This window comes from Rana temporaria, chromosome 2, assembly GCF_905171775.1.
Source record: "Rana temporaria chromosome 2, aRanTem1.1, whole genome shotgun sequence".
Classification (NCBI taxonomy): Eukaryota; Metazoa; Chordata; class Amphibia; order Anura; family Ranidae; genus Rana; species Rana temporaria.
Genome location: NC_053490.1, coordinates 62,403,855 through 62,427,602, shown reverse-complemented (window position 1 = coordinate 62,427,602; position 23,748 = coordinate 62,403,855). Strand labels below are relative to the sequence as shown.

At 39.5% G+C, this 23,748-nt stretch overlaps 1 protein-coding gene across 1 annotated transcript; it reads right to left on the bottom strand.

The window, feature by feature from the left end:
- Nucleotides 1-18,331, bottom strand: LOC120929074 (aquaporin-5-like). The gene is made up of 4 exons (XM_040340267.1): nt 17,756-18,331; nt 7,182-7,346; nt 5,064-5,144; nt 1-2,105 (listed from the first exon to the last, which is right to left on the bottom strand). Exons 1-4 carry the CDS (start codon nt 18,128-18,130, stop codon nt 1,896-1,898), a joined length of 831 nt encoding a protein of 276 aa, XP_040196201.1. The 5' UTR covers nt 18,131-18,331; the 3' UTR covers nt 1-1,895.
- Nucleotides 18,332-23,748: the final 5,417 nt, after the last annotated feature.

Below are 23,748 nucleotides of genomic sequence, written 5' to 3'. Positions count from 1 at the left end.
TTTGAATAACTACATTTTAGGGGTCTATTGATCAATGTTTTCAATCAGGATTCACTCAACTGTTGCTATTTGAATCTTGAGTGAAAATGTGTGAATCTTGGGTGAAAACATTGGCAAAATAGTATCCTTAGATCAACAAGAAATAGAATATGTGGCAGGAGAAATCCATCGAGGAATCAGTTGAGTAATTTCTGCTTTAACGTGAAATCTGAAAATAAATATTCTGCCTAGAAATAGGCATTTGCAAAAGCTTAATATAATTTTTTTAGGCCAGAAAAATTGTTTCTTTTGCTCATCTCTAAATTAGTTTTTCTCTAACACATAAGGCATGAAATTCACTCTTTTTATGAATAAGCCCTACCAGTTGCCATTTCCCTGTCTCATGCGAATGCTTCCATGTAAGGCCACGACAAGGGTGTAGTGCCAGCCTTCCAGTACCGTACCTAGCTTTTCAGAGGGCTTATACCAGTTTTTAAGGAGGCATTATATTGCCTGCTCACCACCTGATTTGACCTGTAATTTCATACAACCACAAACATGTATTGCACAGGGTTGCAGCACAGCCCCATTGAATGCATTGGGCAAGTTTGATAAGCGATGCCACCTTGATGCTGTTCAGTCACTAAGAGATCATTTGTGTACACCCCATCCACTGCCTTTGCAGCCTTTGCATGTGTTTTGCCCCTCCTAACCCTTGCACTCTGTATGTTACATTATCTTGCACTGTGTTACCCACTCCTGCCCCTTGAACTATGTACATTACCCACTCCTGACCCCTGCACTGTATATTACACACCTGATTCCTGAACTGTATGCATTACCCAATCTTGACCAACTTCTAACTCCTGCACAAAGTACATTACAAACCTGACCCCTTCACTATGTACATTACACACCTGACCCCTGCACTCTATGCATTACCCACTCCTGCCCCTTGAACCTTGTACATTACCCACTCCTGACCCCTGAACTATGTACATTACACACCTGACCCCTAGCATTCTATACATTCTATACATTCCCCACTCCTGCCCGTTGAACTATGTACATTACACACCTGACCCCTAGCATTCTATGTGTTACCCACATGTACATTACCTACTCTTAACCCCTGCTTTCTGTACATTGCTGACACCTGCATTTTGTACATTATACCTGCACCCTATATGTTATATACTCCAGACACCTGCACTTTGTATGTTACATACTTTTGACCCCTGTTTTCTGTACAAGTTTTAAACCTCTCCCATTGTTAGCACAAGTTTGCCCCACTCAAATTTCTCCATGATGCACACTGCCTGCAGGCTAGGGGGAGGAGTGGTTGGGATCAGGTCCTGGCCCTGTCAGAATGGGGGGCCATATCGGGTAGGCAGTACAGGCCCCATTATTTCTAATGGCAGTCCTGTCTCCATGACTAGTAAGGTTACTCTCTTTGACAGGGATCTGGCAGTGGAGGAGCTTAGCCTTTAATATTTTTTTATTTCTTTTTATAGAGTTTGTAAAAATATTTATATTCTTTATAATTTCAAGAAAGTGACTTTTTCAGTAAAGTGTTATTGATTACTATTGTTGCCTTAAAATTAAACTTTCTTTTTGCCAACGTGTTACTCAGTCTATCATACTACTCTTTTTTCAAGCTTCATCAGCTGCCATTTGGCAGTGATACTCTGGGATTTCTGTTTTCCATTGGCTTATACCATAGATAAATTTAATCAATAAATTAACCAAAAATAAGCTAAAAATTTCTCTGATAAAATAAAAAAAAAACTACAAAATCTGTGCATTGTCATAACATAACAGCACAGGAGAAATATAAGTGACAGGAGCCATTTAACTGGCACATTGGTCCCTAATTTGAAACACAAATGATACTGTCCATTTGACAAGAATTCTTGCTACATCGAGAACCGCTTATTTACACGCTCTGGACAGTCCAGTGAACGCTTCCTGTGCTGTTCCTGCTGCTCGTTCCATTCATCTGCAGGATGGTATGTTCCCAGAAATATGGCCAGTCTTTCTGAGGGTGTCCTCGCATATGGGTACAGAACGTAGGTGTATATAAAGGAAGCCACAATACCTCCTACCAGTGGCCCAACCCAGAAGACCTGAGGAAAAAAAAAACAATCAATGTATATTTTATAATTACATTTACAATAAAATAACCATATGACCTACACTAAATTTAATTAGACTGGAACTTTTTAGCAGTTGTGATTCTGCCATTGTCATGTAGACAATGGCATTATAAATCCAACTGCACAATGGCCCTGAGGATCTGTTACCAAGAGGAATTTATGGGACTTCACTTTTAGTGCTGGGGCTTGTGAATTCAACTCTTATGTTTTATTGGTCTTATGTAGCCAGGCTGACTAAAAAGTCAAATATATGTAAGTCTTTAATTGTTATTATTATTTGCTATTGCTGCAGCCCTATATCCAGCTGCCCTATATTTCTGTGTATATTTGTTGTTTATATATGTACATGGGACAGCCCTGTTTGTTTTTTTTACATATGCAGAGTCTGCTTCCTGCAATGTAGTGCTACCCAATGGTTGTAGTTTACTGTTTCGTTCCACATTATAAGGGCCAGCTGACTGCAAACAATGCATCCCCTTTGTGGCTTATATCTCATTTTAATAACAGTTAAAGTACCTCTGAGGCCAAAATGTTTTTCTGACATTTTGTTTAGAGCAGGTAATGCTAAATCCCCTACCAGATTTTTTGCAGTCTGGTTCATTTAGGGATATTTTCTTTCACTTCTTGTCCTATAAACACAACATGAAGCGAGAGGAAATATCTCCAAATATACATTTGTTACTGGAAGTGTTGCTATTAGAGCATTTTCCCTCTATTTTTGTTCTGGTGACAATTTTGGATTTCCGTCACTGTTAGTCCTGGTGGTGACATTGATCATCAGGAGGCCTCTTTTGTGGTTCTCAATTATTTTACTATTTAAAAAAAGAAAAAAAAGTTGTTTTAAGATTTTTTAATTTAAAACATATGGGTCATTTTAGAGAAGTGTGAAAGCCACATCGGAATTATGCTCCATTAGTCCTTGAGGACAACAGAGATTATGGATAGCAGTAATGGCTCTCAATTGTTTTACAATTAAAAAAATAAAAAATAAAGTTGTTTTACAATTTTTCTATTTAAAACAAATCTGTATTTTAGAGAGGTTTGAAAGCCACACTAGAATTTAGCCATATTTCCATTAGTCCTTGACGACAAGAGGGATTATGGATAGCAGCAAGATTTTTAATTCCTCCATAAAGAGGGTAAAAAAAATAATCAGAATGGTGGCAGCAATTTATATATGTCCTATTCCCAAATTCAATCTAAAATATCCTTTTTTGCTGATAATTGCTTGATAATGCACATGTCTAATGAGAGCGCTAGCACAAAGAAGGGAGAGTCCAATGTCTTTTAAAATTGGTGTTTACTCACAAAAAGACAACATAAAAAAGCCAATGTGTTTTGAGGGTACAAAAAAATAAAATGGGGCTTTAAAGCACTTTAAGAGTTTATAGAGTTGACAACATTAACAGTTTTTATTCTCCAAACAATATGCCTGATGATTCTTATTCATTATCCACTGTTACTAAAATTGTTTGCATTATTAAAACAAAACTCAACTCCAAAAGGGTAACACCATTCTGATCTAGGCGACAAATTGATGTAAAACTGGTCCTGCAGCTTTCTGGGATACTTACGTCACAACTCCCTGGAGGTTGCAGGCTTGGCACACAGAGTGACTTGGAGGTAGTATTTACCCATGTATTTGTACATTTATTCAATTAATGAAAAAAAAATGTCTGCGTCTTTTTACTGCTGCATATGTTTTTCTTTTACAACTGTTAGTACTTGTAATTAAAAAGGATATTTTGGTGCTATATAAATTAGTAATAATACCAACACTTACTCTGTGTTACTTCATTTTATAGAAAATAATTTATTTTATGACCAGGGGATCTTAATATAGTTCTACTTATTCTAAAGAACTAAGGCCTGCCTTTTGGAAACATTTGGTCAATGTCAACTTGCCTTTATATAAAGGGGGCAGCCCCAAAAAGTATGAAAAAGTTTGGTCTAAATGGTTGGCTGACCCAACCACAGCCTCTATGCTTAATAAACCATTGTATCTTTGTTATTTTATAGTTGTGATGTATATAATAGAGATATGAGTTGATAATGGAGACACTCTCCCTTTACTACCATTTCTGGTATTCACAAGAAGTTCCATCATTAGGACCTGAGCCATACGATGATCCAACATGGTCACTTGAATCCTAGAGTTTTCTACTGGCTGTTACAACCCCTGTGTGGGTGACTGTGTTTCTTATTGTGACCTTTTGTTTTTTTGTATGCTAGTACACTTGATAACTTAATAAAAAAGAAAAAAAAAAGAACTAAGGCCCCGTTGACATTTTATCATGTCAGAATTACGGATCGTGCTAAAACTGCAGCAATATGCACAGAATGCATTTGGGTGCGATTCATTGTTTACAGCACCAGAAATGTGTGTAGCGGATGCACAACAAAATGTGCTACAAAAGTGTCCAATCACGCAGTATAATAGCAAGCAGCGCTCCACACCTGAAAAGTGATTGGGCTGCCCTATGCATGACATACAGAAACAGGTGAGAAATGCACCAAAAAAAAACAAGTGGCAATGCATGTTCACACTATGCAAAGTGTGAATGGGGGGCCTAAGAAAAGAAAAGAAAATGTGTTGCAGAAACTCTTAAGCCTCGTACACACGTCCGAGGAACTCGACGGGCGAAACACATCGTCTTGCTCGTCGAGTTCCTTGTGAAGCCGCCGAGGATCTCAGCGAGCCAAATTTTCCCATTGCTGTTGAGGAAAAAGAAGACATGCTTTCTTTTTGGCCCGACGTGATCCTCGGCGGTTTCCTCATTGAAAAGTGTACACACGACCGGTTTCCTCGGCAAAAAAAAAAACCCCAGCAAGCTTCTTGCTGGTTTTTGCCGAGAAACTCGGCCGTGTGTACGAGGCCTTACAGCTAAGCCAACAGATCGCTCAACATGAACATTCAAAATTTCTTACCCACTGATTACGAAAAATCTTCACAATGCAAGCTGGAGAGAAGGACCGTACAGGATTCATTGAGCAGCCAGTGAAATATATCTGGAATGTTTAAAACATTGTTATTATTATTTTAATGAAATGGCTGTAAAGATAAACAGGTATTCAGTACAGGCATACCCCACTTTTAACTACTTAATGTTTTTTTTTTACTAAAGCTAGAAAGCGCAAAATCAAGCTCACTTCTGCATAGAAACCAATGAGCTTGCTCAATTAAGCTTTGGAAATAAAACCTCAAAGCTCATTGTGATATTGCGCTTTGTAATGTACAAGACATATAGTGGACTTCAGGCTTCCACTTACCCATGGTAATCAATTCTCAAATAGGATATACTTCTCTTAATCAAATGGCTCTGGTCATCTTCACTGTGCAGCTTCTTAGTACTACAAAACCTTTTCTGCAAAATCTACCCAGCCCCCTGTTTTTGGGGGGTGCCAAGCCTTAATGGGGCTGTTGGGGGCAACAACCTGGGAGTAACCAGGCCGGTCCTCTCTTCTCCTTTCCTTTCCTTCCTTTCCTTCCTCACCTTCTTTCAGCAGTAAAGCGGCAGAGCTAACAGAAGATCCTGCATAAAATATGCACTTGATGTACTAGCATTTAGACACATTGGGGTTTATTTACTAAAGGCAAATCCACTTTGCACTTCAAGTTCTCTTGGAAGTGCAGTGGCTGTAAATCCAAGGGGGACATGCAAGGAAAATACAAAACAGAATTTTAGCTTGCACATGATTGGATAATAAAATCAGCAGAGCTTCCCCTCGTTTCAGATCTACCCCTCAGATTTACAGCGACTGCACTTCTAAGTGCAATTTCAAGTGCACTTGTAGTGCAAAGTGGATTTGCCTCTCGTAATTAGCCCCCATTACCTTAATCAAGTGGCTCTGGTCATCTTCACCGTGTGGCCTCCCAGTACTACACAACCTTTTCTGGAAAATCTACCCAGCCCCCTGTTTTTGGGGGTATCATGTCTTAAGGGCTATTGGGTCAGCAACCTGGGAGTGACCAGATAGGTCCTCTGCTCTCCTCTTATTTCCTCTCCCCTCCTTTCTTTCTTCTCTTCTCTTTTCCTTTCCTTTCCTTTCTTCTCTTTCCTTCTTTTGCAGATACAATTTCCCTTAATACAGCTTCATTTTTTGTACTCCATTTTGTACTCACATTTTAGTTTTTAGACACATCTGTGTGCATGGCTCCCTTGTTTCACATAGTGCTGCGTTTAGATGCATACAAGACTATACATTGTACAGCGATTTAGACAGCCATGTGAATTAGCCCATAATCATCCTTCAGAACACGATTGTATTGTTCAAAGTATTTTTGGCTTTCCTAAGATCTGTATAGGGTTGATTTACTAAAATCGGAAAGTGCAAAATCTGGTGCAGCTCTGCACAGAAACCAATCAGCTTCAAGGTTTTATTGTCAAAGCTTAATTGAACAAGCTGAAGTTAGAAGCTGATTTTTCACTCTCAGTTTTAGTAAATCAACCCCTATGTGTCACTTTTTTATATCTAATAGTATTATATAGCATTTTTTAAAGGATAGGAGTATGTCCAGTAAAACATTAGCACAGATTAGGCACAGGTAGGTTACCATCGGAGCGATGGCTCAGTAACTTTTTAGCTGTGCATTGGCTCTCTACACACCTTCCTCTGCCCATTGTGTTTACAGCTTCCCCATACCATAGCTCCAGTGAGCGCACTATAGGCCAGGTCTGCCTCAGGCTGACATATATAGAATAATATATATATGGAGAAAAAACATCAGTTTATACGCATTACAAAAACAAAAGTTTCCTTTTAACTGTGTGTGCACCACTTCAGTCCATTGCGAGAGTCAGAAGATTTACAGAGAAAAAATTTTGCTGTGGAGTCACTTACTGGTTGGGTCACCAGGTGCAAAAAGGAACCTAATTGAGGTGAATGCTACCATTTATTAAATACATTTGGGTTTACATAGCTACCCTAAACAATTTAAATCAAATTGATTGCAGTGAGTGACTTTATACCATCCCTTAATGCACTGAATCAACCAATAAATACAATAGTTGTTTCAAGTCAGAAGAAATTTAGTAAATTACTTACTCCAATGAGATGTCCCAGAGTGACAGAAAGGCCGATGGAAATAGCCGGAGATCCTACATTATCTGATCGCCGTGAATCAGTGGATGCAAAGATACACAAAACCAGTTGGAAGGTAAGAATCATCTCAACAACAAGACCCAGTCCTGGAGTTGTGTTGTTACTGAGCTAAAATAGTAAAATTAGGTTTTTGTCAGAGAACACAGTACCCAGCATGCACTCTAATTTAAAACAATTACATTAATTAGTTAATAATATGTTTGGAAATAACTTCTAAAATCTGTGTTATGGGATAACAATATTTAGTGCCTAAAATGATCCCTTCTGCCACAATGTTATATTGATTTGAGTTGTTGTAGCTAGTTTTACTATCTTGTGAACTTTTAATTTTGGAAGAAATTGAAGCTAACTTACTAGGGATTTGGAGAAAACTTAGTCTAGATTTACTAAAGAAAGTTTTGTCTATTATAGTCAATGCAATCTAAAATGAATTAACACAGAGCCACCAAGTAATACGTGGAAATGTAATTAGCCTACAGACAATATGTTTCCAGTGGATAGAGTGGGAAGGGTTATAAACTCTGTTTATATGAAACTCTTACTTTTAATATATTTTTATTAACATTTTCATCATAGAAATTTATAGAAATTTACATAAGAGAGAAAAAAAAACACATGAAAATTTATTATAGTGCCCATTAGTGCCCTAAATATATTTAGGAATTAACGTAGGTTACTATGAAAAATATTAAGAATAATTTACAAATGTACGTTAGTGATTGAGAAATAATAACCATATCAGGTGTTTTCATTAAAGATATCCGGGGGAGCCATACGTCTCACCACATATGAAAATCTTCAATAAATTCAGTTTTAAAACAAATAAACTCTGTTGCCACAACACTGGAGAACCTTCCTCTGTGTGTTTTACACAGTTCTTGGTTATTTTGCTCATGGTAGCTTTAATGAGCCTTGTTTTAACGTTTTTCTTTTTTTTTCTTCTTTTGTTTATCTTTTAGTGTCAGGTATTTTGTGGTGTAATCCCATTACTTGTAAAATTATTATGTAACCCCCAAAAAAGTAATAAATATAATATAGGACAAAATACAGAAAAAAATCTAATTTCATTTGTATGCATACTATGGGGTTGATTTACTAAAACTGGAGAGCGCAAAATCTGCTACAGCTGTGCATGGGAGCCAATCAACTTCTAACCTGCTTAGTAGTGCTGCACAATAAGTGTGCTTTACTGCACTTGTCCAAATACTAGTGGGGTTCATTTACAAAAGGAGTCAAGACTTTTCACTCAGAAGTTGTTAGTGTTCACATCAGCCAACCAACCATTCAACCAACCAATTAGCCAACTAACCAACAAACAATTAGGTGCCAGCAAAAATTCAGTTTTCTAAATGTCCTTTGGACATGATTAGGTGGACAAAGACAGGTGTCCTGTCTCCCCTCACCCCCGAAAGGTGCCAATTGTGGCACCGGAGGGGGGGGGGGGGATCCGATGAGCGGAAATTCCACTTTAGGGTGGATATCCGCTTTAATCACAACTAGTTTTTGTTTTTGCTATATAAGTGTAAAATTATTGAAGTTTTTGAAAAATAGAACATGTTTTCTTTATTTCCGTTATAAATTTTTGCAAATAAATAATTGTTCTTCATAAATGTATACTGCTACATTTCTTTGGTGAAAATAACCCAAATCAGTGTATATTATTTAGTCTGTAGGAAAGTTATAGAGTCCACAAACTATGGTATATATCTGAAAATTGATCAATCCTGATGTACTGACGGCCTAGGTCATTTATTGAGGCCCTAAAATAACAGAAATACCCCCCAAATTATCCTTATTGGAAAGTAGACAGTCCAGGGTATTTAGTAAGAGGCATTTTGTGTTTTTTGAAGTTGTAATTTTTTGTCATACATTTTTGGAAAATTAAGATTTTTTTTTTTACATACTTTCACCAGTGTCATCATATAACTTGTGTGGCAGTGATCAGGGACACTGACTGGTGACAGTATGAAAAATTACTTTTTTATAATTCAAAAATAAATAAATAAATGTAAGTGTTTTTTTAATTTACATTTATTACACATTATGTGGGCTTATAGCAGTGTATTACATTGTTATACGCAAGCATTTTAATGAACTTAATCATCCAGTCTGTCTTGTGATTTAGCTGTGGTTTGTCAAAGCTAATCACATAGTACAGATGAACTGTGATTGGCCCTGTCTGTACAATGTGATTAAGTTGACCAATCACAGCTAGCAACACACTATACACAATAAATGGCTTGAAAGGAAGCCATCCATTTTAGACAGTGCTGAGTTTGACAAGAATGTCCATCTATGTGAGCTCATAAAGTTTAGTAAAAATTATTTTAAAAAGATATTTATTTACAGTTTTATTATGACGCGTTTCTTGATAAAATGTTATTTAAACAGCATATCAGATTTCTTAGGAACGACAGGTATGATATTGAAATATCTCAACGCTCAGTAAAGACTGGTGGAAGATTTTTATCATGCTGTGCCTCTTGGTAAATACTTAGAATGTTCTGTACTGACCATTATGGTGGCTATACACACTTCGATAATAGATTAATTTATTTTCAGAATAATCTCTTCCAATAATCAATCTATAGTTGATCGATATGTCACACGTGGATAATCAGTTTTTATTGATAGCTAAGACACGATCATAACCTAATTTATAAATTTTCTATCCCACATCTGTCTCCACCATGTAAACTCATGATCAGATCGATCAAATTACTTTCATATTTATGAACAGGGATGGTCCCGATGTTCGAATCGAAAGTAAGTTTGACTCGAACATCAGGACTTAGTTTGTCCACAAACAAACTAAACATATGGGGCGCGTTGCGACAAATTTGCATGCTGCTGAGAACTATGCACTATGAGATTGCACGAAGTGCATTTCCGGCTGCTGATTGGCCAAAGCATGCACCTGACCTGCATGCTTTGGCCAATCACAGCGTGAGCTGCTGTGGGAGCCATAATTGGCCAAAGGCAGGGTGACTTTGGCTAATCATGGCTCAGGGGGCTAAGTTCACGCCCCACACTATATTGTATAAGGCTGCTTGAATGCCGACCGTATGAGGTGTGATAGTGGAGAGATTGAGAGAACTTCAGCTAGATTAGGCAGGTTAGTTAGTGGCTTTCAGGCAGTTTAATATATATATATATATATATATATATATATATATATATATATATATATATATATATATACACAGTGTAGAGTATATATACAGTGCAGGCAATGCATTAATACATTTACATACAGTGCATTCAGTGTAGACTATAAATACAGACAGTCTAATATATATATATATATATATATATATATATATATATATATATATATATATATATATATATATATATATATATACAGTGATGAAAATAAGTATTTGAACACCCTGCTATTTTGCAAGTTCTCCCACTTGGAAATCATGGAGGGGTCTGAAATTGTTATTGTAGGTGCATGTCCACTGTGAGAGACATAATAAAAAAAAAAAATCCAGAAATCACAATGTATGATTTTTTTAACTATTTATTTGTATGATACAGCTGCAAATAAGTATTTGAACACCTGAGAAAATCAATGTTAATATTTGGTACAGTAGCCTTTGTTTGCAATTACAGAGGTCAAACGTTTCTTGTAGTTTTTCACCAGGTTTGCACACACTGGAGGAGGGATTTTGGCCCACTCCTCCACACAGATCTTCTCTAGATCAGTCAGGTTTCTGGGCTGTCGCTGAGAAACACGGAGTTTGAGCTCCCTCCAAAGATTCTCTATTGGGTTTAGGTCTGGAGACTGGCTAGGCCACGCCAGAACCTTGATATGCTTCTTACAGAGCCACTCCTTGGTTATCCTGGCTGTGTGCTTCGGGTCATTGTCATGTTGGAAGACCCAGCCTCGACCCATCTTCAAAGCTCTAACTGAGGGAAGGAGGTTGTTGCCCAAAATCTCGCAATACATGGCCCCGGTCATCCTCTCCTTAATACAGTGCAGTCGCCCTGTCCCATGTGCAGAAAAACACCCCCAAAGCATGATGCTACCACCCCCATGCTTCACAGTAGGGATGGTGTTCTTGGGATGGTACTCATCATTCTTCTTCCTCCAAACACGGTTAGTGGAATTATGACCAAAAAGTTCTATTTTGGTCTCATCTGACCACATGACTTTCTCCCATGACTCCTCTGGATCATCCAAATGGTCATTGGCAAATTTAAGACGGGCCTTGACATGTGCTGGCTTAAGCAGGGGAACCTTCCGTGCCATGCATGATTTCAAACCATGATGTCTTAGTGTATTACCAACAGTAACCTTGGAAACGGTGGTCCCAGCTCTTTTCAGGTCATTGACCAGCTCCTCCCGTGTAGTCCTGGGCTGATTTCTCACCTTTCTTAGGATCATTGAGACCCCACGAGGTGAGATTTTGCATGGAGCCCCAGTCCGAGGGAGATTGACAGTCATGTTTAGCTTCTTCCATTTTCTAATGATTGCTCCAACAGTGGACCTTTTTTCACCAAGCTGCTTGGCAATTTCCCCGTAGCCCTTTCCAGCCTTGTGGAGGTGTACAATTTTGTCTCTAGTGTCTTTGGACAGCTCTTTGGTCTTGGTCATGTTAGTAGTTGGATTCTTACTGATTGTATGGGGTGGACAGGTGTCTTTATGCAGCTAATGACCTCAAACAGGTGCATCTAATTTAGGATAATAAATGGAGTGGAGGTGGACATTTTAAAGGCAGACTAACAGGTCTTTGAGGGTCAGAATACTAGCTGATAGACAGGTGTTCAAATACTTATTTGCAGCTGTATCATACAAATAAATAGTTAAAAAATCAAATTTTTTTTTTGATTATGTCTCTCACAGTGGACATGCACCTACGATGACAATTTCAGACCCCTCCATGATTTCCAAGTGGGAGAACTTGCAAAATAGCAGGGTGTTCAAATACTTATTTTCCTCACTGTATATATACAGTACAGTCAGTGCAGAGTATATAATAGTGCATTTAAGTAGTTAGGGGAATCCTATGACAGAATTAAGAAAAAAAACAGCATGGGGTTCCCCCCAAAACCCATAACAGGCCCTTTGGGTCTGGCATAGATTTTAAGGGGAACTCTATGACAAATTAAAACAATTTATTGGTGTGGGGTCCCCCCCAAAATCCATACCAGACCCTTATCCGAGCAAGCAGCCTGGCAGGCCAGGAAAGGGGGGATGAGCGAGCACCCCCCCTGATACCAGGCCTGTCGATGGGGACAAGGGCCTCTTCCCCACAACTCTGGCCCGATGGTTGTGGGGGTCTGCAGGCGGGGCACAAGGGGGCCCCCAGATCCCGCCCCCCCCCATATGATCCCTACCCATTCACCAAAATGTGTTATAAAGTAGAAACCACAATAGACAGTTTTTGACAATTCCTCGCTTGATCCCCCCCCCCTTCCTGGCCTGCCATGCTGCTTGCTTGGATAATGGTCTGGTATGAATTTTGTAAAGGACCCCACGACAATTTTTTTTTTTCATTTTGGCATGGAGTTCCCCTTACACTCTATGCCAGACCCAAAGGGCCTGGTATTGATTGGTTCTGGTCCATTCCTATTTATGAACAAAGGGGGTAATCCACAAAGATCCGGCGTAACTTAATTTTTGGCATATAAGTTACACTGCCTTAAAATTTCTACCTAAGTGCCCGATCCACAAAGCACTTACCCAGACATTTTTGGCTGTGTAACTTAAATTCCGCCGGCGCAAGGCGTTCCTCTTTTCATGGGGGCGATTCCCATTTAAATGAGGCGCGCTCCCGCGCCGGCCGTACTGCGCATGCTCGTGACGTCATTTTCCCGACGTGCATAGCGCGAAATTACGTTACGCCGAGCTTTGTGGATTGCGACGGGTCAATAAAGTTGCGTCAGAAAAAAAAAAGATACGGCGCGAAAAAAAAAAATTCAAAACAAAAAAAAAACGCGTCGCTGGACAGAAGGGTCTGCTTTTACATGGTGTACTAACTTTACACTTTGTAAAAGCAGCCCTAAAGTTACGATTCAAAACTAAAACTTACGGAGAAAAAACGAAGCTGAAAAGCTTTGTGGATCTCCGTAAGTGCTAATTTGCATACCCGAGGCGGCATTTCGACGCGAAATGCCCCCTGCGGCGGATGCGGTACTGCATCCTAAGATCCGGCAGTGTAAGTCTCTTACACATGTCGGATCTTCTCCCTATCTTTTGGAAACTGATTCTGTGGATCAGTTCCAAAGATAGAAACAGGGATACGACGGCGTATCAGTAGATACGCCGTCGTATCTCTTTTGAGGATTTGGCCCAAAGTATCTCCACACTGTTTGATCAAATCCAATCTAAATCAAATCCAAATTAATCAGAAGGGAAATGATGGCTATTTGATTGTTTGCGGATTCTGTTGTTCTGGTGCAATTGCGCACCAATTGGGTAAAATAATCAAACCGTGTGTATTTGTCATTATGCACTGAAGAAGAGGACATGGTGGCTTCAAACCTGAGTCCTCTTCTTCATCTACAGAGTTTAGGATTAGAACCTCAAAACGTATGGAAAAATGTCAGATGTAATTCAGTCATCAAACCAGTGGAGGTTTAATGAAGCAGTGACTGGATAAGGTACACACTCTGTTATTATATTTAATTAGATTGTAAAATGCATGTTCTGACCGTACTGTGACGGTGAAAGAGCACTAGCTTCTCAGGGCTAGGTTAAGGAATTTTTTTTAATAGCTTTATGCGTTTAGTCATATCACAATCTTAAATTCAACTGCTGTCATTTTTTTTTTTAATGCTGTACTCTGTATGGACAAACAACCGTCATAATTATGTCATACCTTGCTTTTTATAGTCCAAAGTAGAAGTAGAAGAATTATTTATCAGTAACAATTAGAAACATACAAAATGATGTCAGAAAATGATCAAGTCGTCCATTGAGTCTGCTTCTCTTTGTCACTAACACCAACAACGGGGCCCAATGACATCAATGGGGCACAATTCCTCCCACTGACACCAACGAAATGGCATTGTTTTTTTCCCAAATAGCATTAGCAACTTTTCTACTTCCAGTGGCCACAGTCTGCCCCTCCCCTAAAGTTTGAAGGATGGTAAACATACCCTTTGTTTAGGAAGTTTTGAGACCCCTGATATAGAGGAATCAGGACCTTCCTTTCTCCTGCTGGTAAATCCTATAGTGAAAAGTAAAGATCTACATAAAGGAATTAGGACCTTGTTCCTCCTGCTGGTGAACTCTTTTGTGATAACTAAAGGTCTATATAGAAGAATAAGGACCTTCTTCCTCCTGCAGGTGACCCAACTAGTGATAGCTAAAGATCTATATTGAGGAATCAAAATCTACTTCCTTCTGCTGGTGATTCCTCTTGTGATAATTAAATATCTATATACAGGAACCAGGACCTCCTTATTTCTGTAGGAGATCCCTTTTGTGAAAACTAAAGATCTATAGAGGAATCAGGACCTCCTTCCTCCTGCTGTTTACTCCTCTAGTGATAACTAAAGATCTACATAGAGGAATCAGGACCTCCTTCAACCTGCTGGTGAGCCCTTTATTGATAACAAAAGATCTTTATAGGGCTATCAGGACCTCCATCCCCCTGCTGGTGATCCCTCTTGTGATAACTAAAGATCTATACATGGGAATCATGACCTCCTTCCTTCTTTTGGTGATCTCTCCAGTGATAACTAAATATCTACATAGAGGAATCAGGACCTGCTTCCTGCTGGTGATCAATCTTGTGATAACGGAAGGTTTGTATAAGGGAATCAGGACCTGCTTCCTCCTGTTGGTGATCCCTCTAGTGATAACTAAAAATCTATATAGGGCAATCAGGATCTCATTCATTCCTTCTACTGATGATCTCTATTGTGATAACTAAAGATCTATATAAGAGAACCAGGACCTCCTTCCTTCTGTTGGTGATCCCTCTAGTGAAAAATAAAGATCTATATAGAGGAATAAGGACTCCTTCCTCATGCTGGTAATCCCTCTAGTGATAATCAAAGCTCTACAGTATATAGCAAAATCAGGACCTCCTTCCTCATGCTGATGATCCCTCCAAAGTTTGTATACATGACATTGTGATTTCTAACACTTCATTAGTATATTATTAAAAAAAATACTATAAACTTTGAAACACTGGATAAATAATACAGTATGTTTCAATAAGATTAAATTGTGTACCACTCAAATCTGCTGCCAGTTTCAATATTTGGAACAAATAAGCATAGTGAAATGAACAGGTAGTGGGTTATACAACTTGTATTAAATCTCACCTGTAACAGGGGGAAAAAAAAAACTGAGGTTACCTTCTGAAAAAGGTAGTTGCCTGGCCGTCATGCCAATGTTTGACCCTTTCACTGCTGCCAACGCAAGGCGTATGTTTGAGACAGCACCGACCTGTAAACAGATCTTGGCCACTACCACTGCAGGGAGTTAGTTTAAATTTTCTCTGTGAAATGTCTGCTTTTTTAATTGGAGTGACTCTGGCAGTTGTCAAGCCACTTGATCTTTTCTACAGCCTGTTAGTTGCTGCCCCCACTCCTGACCCCACCACTATATGTCCCCGGCTTATCTGTTTGACCTGGGTGCCTAGGACCATCATGGGAGGTGTCAGCAGCGAGAGTGGTGGGACGTCAGCAAATATCCATCTGCTGGTCATCCCTCATAAGACTGACATTGGAAACAATCTGCTTTGATCACTTGCAGGATCAATGTTGTCTGTCCATAAATTCCATGGCCGGGTAAGAAACATGATATGAGCTCAGTTAGCTTCAGTGAGAGCAGAAGATCACTATTGTCTTAAAGAGAGCCTGTCACTTGCATTATGCTATCACATAGGGGGCTTTCAGTCCGTCTGCGATAGTATATAAAAATAAATAATAACATTTAAAAAGATAAAATAAATAATCCCTGCTAAAAAAAAATTGCCCCCCCCCCCCCAGTATGCGCACATACAAACATAAACCCGTATACTGAGTCTGCTAATGATCATGACAATTGCGCCATACAGATCAGCTAAGGCCGTGTACACCAAAGTGAGAGCAGTAATTTGAGGGCAATGATTCATTGTTAATATGCTTTCTATCTATTTTTTGCATCTATTCCATATCTAGTGACTGCATCTTTTCTTATTGTACTTAAAAACAGGTAGTATATTATCTTTATGTACACTAAAATTATTTTGGGTGTAGTTTTCTAAAAATATGGGTTTGATAAACAGTTGTACTAAAATAATACAGTAAAACCTTGGATTGCGAGCATAATTTGTTCCAGAAACATGCTTGTAATCCAAAGCACTTGTATATCAAAACAAATTTCCCCAAAAGAAATAATGGAAACTCAAATGATTCGTTCCACAACCATTTATTCATAAATCCTTCAGTTTATAGTCCATATAAAAAGATTATAGGAATGTGAACAGTTTGTGTAACCATAAAATGTCCATCCACAAATGGAAGCCTCCACAAGGGGATTAGAAGCAAAATCCATCAGGAGCTACAGAATATAAAAGAGAAGAGAGGCACCTCTAAGTTTAGCAATATGTTGCTTAATGTTGAACCTTCATTAAATGTAACCAGATTGCTACACTTAGAGGCGCCTCTCTACTCTATTATACACAGTTGTGATGTGACATAACTTGTATATCAAGACATCGCTTGTATAAGTCAAAATTTATTAAAAAATGTTGCTTGACTTGAAAAACGCTCAAACCTTACTTTGTTCTATGTCGCCCCTGTGTGGGCTTGTTATAATTTTTGAAAATCCAATAAAATATTGAAACAGAAAAAATGTTGCTTGTCTTGCAAAACGCTCAAACCAAGTTACTCTCAAACCGAGGTTTTACTGGTAATGTTATTTTCTATTTTATTAATGTATGCAAAAAGAAAACAAAAATGTACCTGGCAGCGAAAGGGTTAAACCGCAATAAGTCATGGAAAAAATATTATTGCAGCGATAAGGAAATTTGATTTTTCTCTGACTTTCACTTGTTGCATGTGTGTTCCAAATCTGTGACTTGGAAGTATCAAAGAGACAAGTAACTATCACTTGCAGAAGGAGGTCGGCACTGGCAGCCCCCGTATTTATCTCATGATAGGGTACAAGCTAAAACACATTTTTTTTGCATTTTTAATGGTAATATGCACAACTTCAAGAAATGTTTATATATATATACATATCTTATTTATCAGCGTGTATCACGCACCCTAACTTTAATTTTACCCTCTATTTTCAGGGTAAAAATATAAATAAAAAAGTAAATAAATACAGTATATATATATGTGTGTGTGTACTTTTTAGATTCTCTAGTTTTTTTAAGTGTACAGATCTGTCTTTTTATTGTAAAAATTTAAAATTATTGTGCATAATACACATTTACAATGTAGGATTAGTAACATGGTCATTTGTTTACATATGCTACAACGATAGGTTATATATAATCCTTACATTGTACATGGTAAGACAGATGTTGGTCATCTATACATGCTTTATTTTTTATACTTACAGCATTGATGGCAAGGTTCCCTCGGACAGCTGGTGGAACAACCCCCCACAGTATACCAGCCCCGGCCAATCCCCCCAGAATCTGAGCAATGATGTAAAATGCAGCTCTCCAGATAGAGATATGAGATCCAACAAGGAAGGCAATGGTAACAGCTGGATTTATGTTTGCTCCACTAATAGGTCCCATCGTTTGGACGACACTTGCTATTACCAAACCAAATGCCAGGGAGATCTGGAGCACCGTTGGCAGGGCAGCAGGCCATTTCAGAGCAGATCCAAGTCCAAAGAACACAAAGATCATTGTACCCAGAAACTCGGCAAATATGGCCCGGTAAAAGGCCCATGAACACAGTTCTCTCAGTTTGAGGTTTGACATCTTATAAAAAAAGTCCTCTTTATCGATCCCTCAGAGAAGTGTAAGCTTGTCGATAACATTTGGCAGCTTATATATCTGTAAGATGTTGAGGTGACAAGTTGAACAAGAGGTGGAGAAAACTATAGGTTCCTCCCCTTGTTCTACATGTTAAAAAACACTTCAGCCAAACAGCATGTAAGACCTTCCTCTGTGTCACCCAAAAGCGATTCACAGTTTTTTTTTTCATCATGCACGATGCATAATTAAACAGATTTATATAACATCTGAGATTGAAATGACATTCTTATCTGTTTCATAAACTCCTTTTGTCTTTCTTGTATTCTGTCAACCTTCCAATAAAAGATTTCTCAATCGTTGCATTTTTTTCTTGGCAATCCCTCTAGCCTCTGGCTTGTTCACTTAAACTAAATGAAAAAAACTGGCAAATTGTCTTAATCATGTTATATGCCAGCTGTGTAAGAACCTGTGTTAGCACTAACTTAATACGTAGGCTGTTGTGTATGTTAATTATACACTTTGTGAAATTAATAGTTCCCTGCAGAACTAAAAGAACATCTACTTTAAATATAACACTAGCAAAGCCTGCTTGCTTGGGCACAGAAGGGTCCATGATGGTGAATATAATCTGTTATCTGACAAGTGTGAGAGGGAATTGCAGACAATGGTAGGGTATATACAGCCTAAGTACTTAATTTTTGAATCCTGCACGATTTACGGTTCCTACCTGCCTGATTCTCCCCTTCCCCATTGGTGGTCACTAGGGATGAGCTTTGTATTCGAGTCAAACTCATGTTCGACTCGAACATCGTATGTTCGATCGTTCGTCGCATTACGAACATTTTGGGCCGTTCGCGCCAAATTCGAGTTACGTTTTTACAGACTATAATTCACTGCGGCATCGCTGGCTGATGATTGGCCAAGCATGCACTATGACCCGCATGCTTGGCCAATCACAGCTTGCAAAAAACGGAGAGCCACAATTTGCCAAAGCCAGGGTGGCTTTGGCCAATTATGGCTCAGGGGGTTTAGTACACGCGCCACACTGTAAAAGGCCGCCTGCAGGTCGGTCTTGTGTAGTGTGTTGCGGCGGTGGTTAGATAGAACAGAGAGAGACAGAGAGAGTGTCATTTTTTGCAGGTAGATAGAGCAGGCAGGCAGGCAGGCTAGTCAATTAATGTTACAGTGTGTAGAGGATATATATACATCCCAGGTGTTGTACATATATTTATACACTGTATAGTTTAGCTAGATCAGTTCTTCCTAATTTACTGGCAGGCAGGTGATTGTGCTAGCTGCAGTATTCTTACGTGGTTTATTGCCTGTGTCCTCTGCAGTTTGCACCTAAAGCTACTTGGTGTATATTGGCCGTGTGCTCTGTAGTTTGCACCTAAAGCTACTTGGTGTGTACTGTCCGTGTGCTCTGTAGTTTGCACCTAAAGCTACTTGGTGTGTACTGCACGTGTGCTCTGTAGTTTGCACCTAAAGCTACATGGTGTGTACTGTCTGTGTCTGTGCTATTTTTTGCAATGATTTTCATCCATATTGCAGGGACCAGACATTACAATAAAGCCGCAAGCAGTTTTAAATTACTTTTTTCTTATAGTAATCTCATTTTGTGCAGGGACAGTTCTAAACATGTGCCACTTCACAGGCATACTATAGACACCCAGCAGGTACAATATTTAAAGGAATTTTTCATTTTTTTTTTTTTTTTTTTATTTAAGCATCATTAAAATCACTTCTCCTGATTCAGGAGTAGTGATTTTAATAATGCTTAAATTAAAAAAAAAAAAAAATCCTTTAAATATTGTACCTGCTGGGTGTCTATAGTATGCCTGTGAAAACGTCTTTGGGAACCCGGGACTTGCCCGAGGGAACATGTCCTGAAAAAAACAACCGTTTTTAAAATACTATATAGACACCCAGCAGGTACAATATTTAAAGGAATTTTTCATGTTTTTAAATTTAAGCTACATTAAAATCACTGCTCCTGAAAAAACTACCGATTTTTAAACTTTTTTCCATTGATACATGTTCCCTGGGGCAAGACCCGGGTTCTCAAAGATGTTTTACAACAATTACTTGCATATTAGGCTTTAGAATTAGCACTTTTGAATTTGAACATTCGAGTCCCATAGACGTCAATGGGGTTCTAAATGTTCGCGCGAACAATCGGTCCGTTCGAAGGTTCTGGTGCGAACAGAACGGGGGGGTGTGCGGCTCATCCCTAGTGGTCACCCATGAGCCACCCAGTCTGCCCCTGCCTACCTGCAAGGTGAATATATCCACAAGGCATGATGGATCTTATAAGTTCATTTCTGCTTAAGCATTTCATTGTTTGCTGTCTTGGCAGTGAGAAGTGAACACATTAATTATGAGGTCAGTATGAATCCTATAGACTGTAGAGGGTTGGAACACTTGCCATTTCATGCAGAGTTGTGTCTAGAAAATGACATGTGCTGCTACTGGTGTACAATATGTCTTTACAATGTGTCATATCAGTAATTGCTGTTATTACCTTACTTACATCATAACCAGTGATAGGGACAGACTGGCTCCTACCTAAAGTGAATGTAAATAATCACTGTGTAAAACAAACCATTCAGTTTAAAATAGAAATGAAAGGCAAACTATGTTTGTATAGACACAGTGGAATCTTGGTTTACGAATAACGCAGTTTACGATCGTTTTGAGTAACTTTAAAAAAAAAACTGACTCGGTTTGCGAGTGTTGTCTCACAAAATGTGCCAATGGGGTGTGCAGTACCACATTTGGCCAGAGGTGCAGGGGCGCCGGTGACCCTCGGAGCCATTCAGAGCCATTTGGAAATTCTCTGAATCACTCAGAAATACTCAGTTTCCAAGGGTTTCTGAGCCTTTCCAATGGTTTCCGAGTTCAGCTTAGCTGTCTCCGAGTATTTCCGAGTCTCTCTGCCCCCCCCCCCCACCTCTGGCCACATGCAATAGAAGTCAATGCGGAACAAATTATCTTTGTTTCCATTGACTTCTATGGGGAAACTCGCTTTGACATGCGAGTGCTTTGGATTACAAGCATTCTCCTGGAATGGATTATGCTCGTAATCCAAGGTTCCAATGTATAAAAAAACATTATAAATACCTTTATTTAGCTTTTTATAAGTGATCACATTCCCATCTAAAATTCATAATAAAGAATGTCCACACACAAATGCATTTTCACCACTGTACTGCACCTTGACATCTTCACAATACTTCCCATGACATTTCACATTTGACATGCTGTCAGAATCTTTGGCGCAGAATGCCAGGTGCAAGGTTAGATATTCTGTAGCAGTACACATCTTTTAGGTAAGACATCTTCATTCTCCTCTATTCTTCTCCTTAGGAGCATCACAGTATTGGCACTACTTTTCCATGCCGTATTTTCCGGCGTATAAGACGACTGGGCGTATAAGACGACCCCCTAATTTTACAGGAAAAATGTTGGTTTTGGGATATACTCACTGTATAAGACTACCCCCTTCCTACTAGTCTTTCTGGAAGCTGAGGGGTAGCCAGATGCGGCGTCGCACCGATTAGGACAGTGTCATTGCCGACAATTGCGGGCAAATGCCGCCGATTTGAGATGCGATTTCACAAGTGAAATCGCATCTCAAATCGAAGCAAATCGTACCCAGTGTGAACCTGGGCTTAGTGACCCTTTAAGGGTTGGGGGAACAAAGTGCTTCTATTAGTATACCAGTCTATTTTCAATGTCTCTTCTATAGCTCTGCCATGCTAGACACACTCGCAGATGACATACTAATTCCCAGCATTCCGCCACTACTCACAGAAGAGGGCTTTGTCCAGGTTTTCAAGGTCTTATGCCGTGTACACACGATCATTTTTTTAGCATGAAAGAAAACGAAGTTTTTCAGCATGTCTAAAAAAACAAAGTTTTCCCAACTTCATCATTAAAACGATGTTGCCTACACACCATCGTTTTTACAAAATGCTCTAGCAAAGCGCGGTGACGTACAACACGTACAACGGCACTATAAAGGGGAAGTTCCATTCGCCTTTGGGCTGCTTTAGCTGATTCTGTGTTAGTAAAATACGATTTGCGCTTTTTTGTCTGTTACAGCGTGATGAATGTGCTTACTCCATTATGAACGGTAGTTTTACCAGAACGATCGCTCCCGTCTCATAACTTGCTTCTGAGCATGCGCGGGTTTTTTACGTTGTTTTAGTCCACACATGAACATTTTTTACAACCCGAAAAACAACAGTTTAAAACAACGTTAAAAGACTTGTCATCAAACACTGAAAGTAATGACAGCGACAATTCTGCAACTGAGCAAATTTCAGTATTTTTGATTTGATTACATTATTGAATAATTATTATTAGCACTCCCTGAGTCCTTTCACTTCCTACAATAGTACTAACCAGCCTGATTCCCACACTGACCACTGAACTAACCTACCTGACCACTACACTAACCTACCTACACTGATCTTATTTCTACACTGACCTACCTGACCCCTACACTGACCACTACACTAACCTACCTACCTGATTCCTACACTAACCTACCTACCTGATTCCTACACTGACCTACCTGACCACTAAACTAACCTACCTACCTGATTCCTACACTGACCTACCTGACCACCACACTAACCTATCTGATTTCTACACTTACCTACCTGACCACTGCACTAATCTATCTGTTTTCTACACTGACCTACCTGACCCCTACACTGACCTACCTGATACCTACACTGACCACTACACTCACCTACCTGCTTCCTATACTTGCCAACACTACACTCACCTACCTGTCCACTACACTACCTGATTCCTACATTGTCCACTACACTACACTGACCACAACACTACACTGACAATTACACTACACTGCCCACTTCACTGCACTGACTAATACACTGACCACTACACTGCACTGACCACTACACTGTCCAGCTCACTGCACTGACCACTACACTACACTGTTCACCTCACTGCACTGACCACTATACTACACTGTCCACCTCACTGCACTGACCACTACACTACACTGTCCACCTCACTGCACTGACCACTACACTGTCTACCTCACAGCACTGACCACTACACTGTCCACTTCACTGCACTGACCACTACACTGTCCACCTCACTGCACTACACTTCACTGCACTGACCACACTAATACACTGACCACTACACTGCACTGACCACTACACTTCACTACACTGACCACTACACTGTCCACCTCACTGCACTGACCACTACACTACACTACACTGTCCACCTCACTGCACTGACCACTGACCACTACACTACACTGTCCACTTCACTGCACTGACCACTACACTGTCCACCTAACTGCACTGACCACTACACTACACTGTCCACCTCACTGCACTGACCACTACACTACACTACACTGTCCACCTCACTGCACTGACCACTGACCACTACACTACACTGTCCACTTCACTGCACTGACCACTACACTACACTGTCCACCTAACTGCACTGACCACTACACTACACTGTCCACCTCACTGCACTGACCACTACATTACACTACACTGTCCACCTCACTGTACTGACCACTACACTACACTACACTGTCCACTTCACTGCACTGACCACTA